This window comes from Rhipicephalus sanguineus, chromosome 2, assembly GCF_013339695.2.
Source record: "Rhipicephalus sanguineus isolate Rsan-2018 chromosome 2, BIME_Rsan_1.4, whole genome shotgun sequence".
Taxonomy (NCBI): Eukaryota; Metazoa; Arthropoda; class Arachnida; order Ixodida; family Ixodidae; genus Rhipicephalus; species Rhipicephalus sanguineus.
Window position 1 is genome coordinate 48,586,679 of NC_051177.1, and position 7,254 is coordinate 48,593,932.

General features: G+C 46.3%; 1 protein-coding gene across 1 annotated transcript; it reads left to right on the top strand.

Annotated features, from left to right (window-relative positions):
- The first annotated feature begins 842 nt into the window (after positions 1–842).
- Positions 843–6,866, top strand: LOC119382902 (chymotrypsinogen A). Its single transcript, XM_037650810.2, has 6 exons — positions 843–951; positions 2,626–2,809; positions 3,545–3,674; positions 4,265–4,394; positions 5,093–5,232; positions 6,574–6,866. Exons 1-6 carry the CDS (start codon positions 891–893, stop codon positions 6,769–6,771), a joined length of 843 nt encoding a protein of 280 aa, XP_037506738.1. The 5' UTR covers positions 843–890; the 3' UTR covers positions 6,772–6,866.
- Positions 6,867–7,254: the final 388 nt, after the last annotated feature.

The following is a 7,254-nucleotide window of genomic DNA, read 5'->3' on the forward strand; positions in this document are numbered from 1 at the left end:
CACATTTGAGCAGTTGCCTAAGGATTTCTATTATTTGTTGTTGTTGAGCGATATCCGATGACATTTTGTTGCGTAATATCCGACGTGTTTTGTAGCATTCCGCGCAGACTACATCGCGTTAATTGGAAATCGCCTGATAACAGGGATAGTGTGAACAAACACTAAGAAAAACTCCGACGCAATACATTGTAACTTGTTTGGATCGCTGCCAGGGTGTGTAGTGCGGTCCTGTAAGAAGGGATGACTGCCAAAGACCGCACTTTTTTAAATTTTGGGGCCGATTGCCCGGATGTCTCGCTGACAATACCCAGATGTCTCGTCTGAAGTGCCCGGATTACGGCGCTGGCATTCGGCTGAGGTCACTTGAAGGCCGCCTACAACGGGATTTAAAAAATACAGAAGGATATGCGGATTTCCTATCACGAAGTACTAGCACAAGTACCCCGAGACGCTGCTTTAAGAAGCAGTTCCAGTTATTTTCCTCTACGTGCAATGAACTTGCATCTCTTGATGGAACCGTAAGCCGCTCGGTGCTGCTGAAACACCAAGTATCTCACATCAGTGTGATAACACGAACAAATAGGCCAGTGGGAGTCATTCTAGTGTTCTCATGATTACTGCAACAAGTGTAGCTATACCACCTAAATCGGTAGCCGACGTAGAACAGTTATCTTTTGCAAGGAATACAATAGAAGCTAGCAAAAAAAAAAAGGGGCGATGGGCACTGGTCATGATAGCATGCTGGAAACAGACATGACGCCTATGCGACGCCATTCAGCCCCGCTATCTTCACGCGACGGTTGTAGAAAACGAAAGACTGGGGTATAAATATCGGTAGTCTCCTCGGGGAGGTTCAGCATTCGTTTTTAGGAGCGACGTCCGGCGTAAACATGCGCACTCTTCTTCTCTGTGCTGCCCTTCTAGTTGGCTCTGCCACCGCACACCACGTCGGTAAGTCCATAAGAAATCTATTCTTTAGTTAATCAAGGGTGTTGTTTCTAGGAGGCGGAGAGGAACATAATTAGAAAAGCATAATTGAGACGCGCAGAAAAACTTGTGCTGTTACATTACCGAAGTTAATGTCATCCTGCACACTACAGTCTAAATCTTACCTGGTAACGTCAGTCAAATTGGAATGTTTACATACCTGCGATTCACGAGTCATCGTCTTCTGAAACAACACAGAAAGGAAGGAAGTTCACGCTGCGTAAGGTATGAAGAAACTGTGAAAACTCTGATATCTACTTTGCTTATGCCTATCGCTTGAGAAAACGAGCAGTCATCAGTGCTGTAAGGTGGCCAAACCTACTTTCTTAAGTGTAGCTTACAAAAGAAAATAAAAAAAAATAATGCAAAAGGCCCGAGACTAACTTTAGCACGGTTTTGTAGTTCGTTCTATGCTTGACTAAGCAATATTGCACAAGTACTACTTCATGGGTAAGTTGGTGCTCAGGCTTGCTGTACATACTTATTTCTGGCGTGAGATTTAAACCGCGAAATGGCGACATAGGAAAGACAGACACTGCGAAGACAGATAATGAATTACCCCTGCCTGTCTGTCCTCTGTTCCCTTTTCACACACACACACACACAGAAACATGTTTGTACAGCAGCAGAAGCAATAATTCTGTTTAAAGTTCAACATTCGACAGAATTCTGTCTGGTTGGGAAGGAACGTATGGGTGAAACAGAGGGACACCAATGAAGGTGCTTTAAGAAAACGAAAAACCCGACGTTTTGGGTCCCACTCGGACCCTTCTTCAGGGTTGACTGGTGGGCACCGAAGAGCAGTGTTTATATAGCTTTCTTTACTTTAGGCCGTGGGGTCACGACTTTTCTCCGTAACGTGCCGAAGTCTGTTAAGGTAGACGCTCAGCAGCATACCTGTAGACCGGATGACGTTTCCGGGTGTCACCTGGACGTGCCACGATTCTTCAATAGAAAGGGTGGTCTGAGGTAGCGACCGGTGTGTGTTGGCTTTCGATACACCGAAAGTTGGAGAAAACGGCCTATCATTGTCACGAGGACATCGAGAAATGGCAACCAGTTGTTTTTTTTTTCGTTACATGGTGAACTACTGTATGGTCGGCTCGATAGAGTTCAGATGGTCAGTGAATGCGTCAACGGCAGAAGGAAGCAGAAGTAGTTGTCAAAATACCGCAAGAATATGTTTGGAGTGATGCCGGCAGACTGCAGTGCTCTTTCTTCCACCGCTTCCATCACGAGGTTTGCTGTCGTTACAGATACAGACGCCCCCATCGCTGTACCAGTTAACTGCTTGTATAGTATTCTCCGTTGGCGGAGAAGTGCGTGCTGCTGAGACAAAAGTTCATTAGGCGGCGTCGCGCTGTCGAGCGTCTACTTTAACGGACTTCGGCCCATCAAGGAGAAAAGGCGTGACGGCACGGCCTGAAGTAGACAAGGCTAAATAAGCAGTGCTCTTCTGTGCGCCCCCGTCACCCCTGAAGAAGGCTCCGAGTGGGACCCGAGACGTCGGGTTTTTTGTTTTTGTGAAGTAAAACAGTTTTCTCTTGTACTCTTTACCTTGGTTGATGTCCTTCTGTTTCATCCATAATTCTGTTTAGTATTTGTAAACGAGAGACACATATTAACTCTCTTGCACAGGTGAGTGCGGCGTGCCCCGCATCCAGCCCCACCTGGAGGCTGAAGACCGCATCGAAGGCGGCAAGGAGGCTGTTCCAGGGAGCTGGCCCTGGCACGTGCAGGTCAACACGCGCTTGGGACACCACCGCTGCAGCGGGGCGCTCATCGACGACCAACACGTGCTCACGACGGCCTCTTGCATCTGGTAAGGTACACGTAAGATGTGTCTAGGGTAACATGTACGAGAACGCAATATTAGTAAAAAAGAAAATGATGGTCTGATAGAGCGAGGAAGTGATGTGGAACGAAATATCTGCTTGTCGAATAGTTGCCCCGTCCCTTTTTTTGAAGTTTCTGAAAGAGAGAGAAGAGAGAAAGAGACATTCTGTCACAATTGAAGAGTTGAGGTGCTTTCGTGACTGAAGGTTTGACATGTCAAAATTGGACAGATCTTAGGTGGTTGACTGGAGGCGCCTTCAAACCAGAACTTACACGCACTCGGCGCAACGTAACCGCATGTTTCCGGAATTATATCCCGAGGCCAAATGTAGCTTATGTGATGATAGAGGAGCCAACCCTGAGCCTATACTCTGGGATTGCGAAATAGTTCGGGAGATAATAGACCCCCCGGATGAACTAGAGGCGCGGTGGACAGCCACACTGACTAGCTCAGACCTCCAGAACCAACTTTGGGCGATCCAGCAAGCTACCGAGAGACAGGGTCTATCTACTGCCCTCGGCGCGGCATAGACCCAGGCTATCAATCTGCAAGCTATTTAATAAAGCTGTCTCTATCCTTCATAACCACGTCCATAGCGCAGGTCAAAGGTCGACGATTATTCTTGTGTGAGCAAACGTCCCGTTGCAAACCTCCCTCGTTATGCAATCATTTGCAATACGTGCAATACATTTGCAATACTGTCGTTTCTCATTGTTTCAGGCAGCTGAAAAACATCGGCGTCCTGAAAGTGCTCGCTGGAGCGCATTCTAGGGACGTAGTTGCCGAAGGAGAAAGGAGCGCTGACGTGGTGGAGGCTTGCGTCTTCAAGGGCTACGAGGGAGGTCACGTGGTAAGCACTCGCACTAAGTTGGCTGAACACTGTCAGTGTAATACTTTAGTGAGTAGCTGACGATCGCGAAATAATCTGTGGGCGGGCACGGTAGCCGGCAGAGCAATAGTCATTGGCCATCGTTCCAAGCATTAAGCGCGGGTGCTCTTCGCAGATATTTCACACGAAAGTTTTAAATACGATGTCTTACTGGGCTTCTTCGACCTACCTTCAGTAACGGCATATACTGATAAAGATAATGGTATATAATTTAACGGCATATAATAAAATAATTCTGGCCAAATTCAGTTATCGTATTTACCTGTATGCCACCTGCACTGCCCAACTGTTGTCTAATTGGCTAAACGATAATAATGTTGGCTAACTGTTGACTGACGTTGACTGCTGTTTTCCATTGTCGGATACTATAGTCTATACGGTGTTATAATGTAATAACATTGTCTTCATCCAATTTCAATTCAATGATTGCATTAACTACATTTTTTAAACGTTCGCTTACCTTAGAAATTAGAGAAGCTGCTCTAGACAGTTTGAACTGCAGCCATATAGTGCCAAGCATGCGAGTAATTGGACGTTTTCACTTCGGTCAGAACAACATCGCCGTCCTCAAGCTGAAGACGCCGCTTAACCGCACCGACACCATCCAGCCCATCTGCCTGCCCAACGCACCCGTAGTTGGAGGATGGAACGTTTATGCGACCGGCTACGGACACACACACCGTGAGTAAATATTCACGCACTTCAGTATGTATCGCAAAGGCTCTATTGTACTGTTTACCAAGGTCATTCATCGCATCGCAATGACCTTGAGCCGCCAGAGTGCTATAGTGTGGCAGACATGACGTCAAGCCACTTGATCCGCTGCGGAGAGGCGTCGCAGCTGCGCTCATTCGGAGCCTCGCCGCTGTTGTACCACGTGACCAAGCGAAGGTTTGAAGCACTGTATGCAATGCTTTTGCAAAACCAAGCCGAACATACCTTTCGGTCGTGATAACTAGGTTTAGAAGAGTTAACCCTCAGCCATTTTTTTACTTAAATACGCAATTCTTGAAATTAGTTGGCGCTTCGTAAAACATATGGATGCAGGGAAAATTAAGCTTGTTTTTTTTTGCGAGTGGATATGTTTTCACACAACGTTAAAACGTCTTGCTGCAATGAGGTCTTGATAGAGATATATGACATCATTGAGTTATATTGTAGCGGTTAAGTGAATTGGCAACGGCTGACACGACAAACCGTCAGGACGACACTGGGATGCAGAGTTGCCTCGCTCGTTTTATCAAGGGACAGTTAAACGCGCTGCTTTTAATGATTAGCACAACGTTTTCCAGAAAATCAAGCTTCGGATACACACGATTATGTCCGCGTTCGTACAACTGAGAACCGCGAAATGTATTATTCTATTACCTCCGTCGTAGATGACCACGACTCACCCGTGAAAGGTCTGAGCCAGGCTCGCGTCAAGACGGTGGCCAACAACGTGTGCTACGACGAGAACGACACGGAGGTGCCGAAGAGCGTGTTCTGCACTGTCTACGACCACGGCTCTCCATGCATGGTAAGGGCACACAATGAGATCGACCATAGCTTCAACGTTGACCGGACGAAAGCCTTAGATGTCTCATCAAACGCGAAAAGTAACCGTCTTCGTCAAGACGAGTGATGCAGAAAAATCATCATGCGATGACGTCACCCTACGTGCTCATATTGACGTCACAAGTCGCCAAAAATTGTGACGTCATCATGACTTCACTGTGAATTGGTCATGATGACGCCACATGGTGAAGTCATCACATGACGTTGCCGCTTGGTCAAAGGTGGGCTGATCCCGGAGGCACTGCAAAACAACGTGAATTGCCGTAAGCTTCAAGTGCTTCCAATCCCGGAGGCAGTGCAAAACCACGTTGGGTGCAGATAGATTTCGGGTGGTAGGGGAGGGGGGATCAATACAATAGACTGAGAATAATAATAATAATAATAATAATAATAATAATAATAATAATAATAATAATAATAATAATAATAATAATAATAATAATAATATGACTTTCGTCTTCGAGTCGTCTTCAGCAAATGCATAACGCATCATGTGACTTTTTGTATGACCAAGAGCTACCTTAACGAGAACAAGAGCGACCTTAACGACTTTTGGGAGAGAGAGAGGAAAAGAAAAAAAAATACGTGAAGAAATGAACTAGACCCACGTCAGATTAATTACTCTGCACAAGGGTTGGGCATCAATTAAAGCACGGAAAAAGAGGAGACAGTGAACGAAACCTGCGCACAAGTTCTATAAACTGCACGTCAGGCTTGCAGAAGGTCACTCAAATCGGTCGGCTTCTGAAACTGCAGCTATGTCTTCGTTGACCTTATTGGTATAACATCGAATCTCACCACTTTCCGAGTACCCTTGTACCCTAAAAGTGACAAACTTGGTTACGTGAGCTCACATTTACTATAGGATTTTCAGCTCACGCAGCCCAAGATATAACGCGTGCAGCCGCGAATCATACGTTAGGGATAGGGGCGCTGAAAAGGTCTCATCTCATACTACTGCCACGGCGGCCTACCGAGCTGCCGTGCTACTGCGATGAGTACTTAGAGATACGAGACGTAAACTCGGTCGTTACACTCATTTCAGAAACTATAATTATAAATTTTGTGGAGAATGTTGGAGAAACACTGATAATCTTTATTGCGCTTCCCTCCAGAGCGAAGTCAGACTGATGGTTATAAAAAGCTTGTTATAGTTATTAGATGAAAAAAGAATCGACGTTTGCCTTTAGCTCAATCTTCTACAGGGATAAGACATTGAACAGGGGAAACACCTGTGGTGTTGTTCTTCAGGGTCCCCGTTTAAGATAAGTTGTGCTTTAATGAACACTTATCTTTGCTTTAGCACGACATCGGCGGTCCTGTGATGAGCAAGGTTGACGGTGCCTGGACGCTGCACGGCGTTGTGTCTGGCGGTGCCAAGGGTTGCAAGGTGGGCGAGCACCCGATGTTGCACACCCGGGTGGCCATGTTCCACGACTTCATCAACAAGTACACGCACGCTGACAAGGGACAGTGCGATCTCAGAACGACCTCCGCATAAACGCCGGTTTGCGCGCTGTGCAGAAGTGATCAAACTGATGTGCTCATCGAAGCATTTGTTATGAAGGAACAATAAAGTCACCGTAAAACTTGTTACAGCGTTGTTTTTCTTGAGACGATATCTATCTGGGGTTTCCTCCTCGAACTACATTTTTAAAGGGACTGTCTACCGTCCTTCATCGCTTTTCTGTTTTGTATACCGCAATAGAAAGCGCAATAGAAAGTGTCTAACCTTGCAGCGGTTTCTCTGGAAAGCGAGTAGTTATTTTTAAAGTGACCATGACACCCAATTTTCGCCCATGATCTGTGTTATGGTGGGCTAATCCTTGGGTGTTCACAAACAAGCTAGCGAAGTTTCAGCGCATTTGGTCGAGCACTTAATTTATAGCGAACATTTTTATAAACACGTGAGCGGCCCGAGAGTCTGACAACACTGGCGCACTCGCTAGCCGTGACGTAACAAGCCGCCTGCACTGCCTGCACT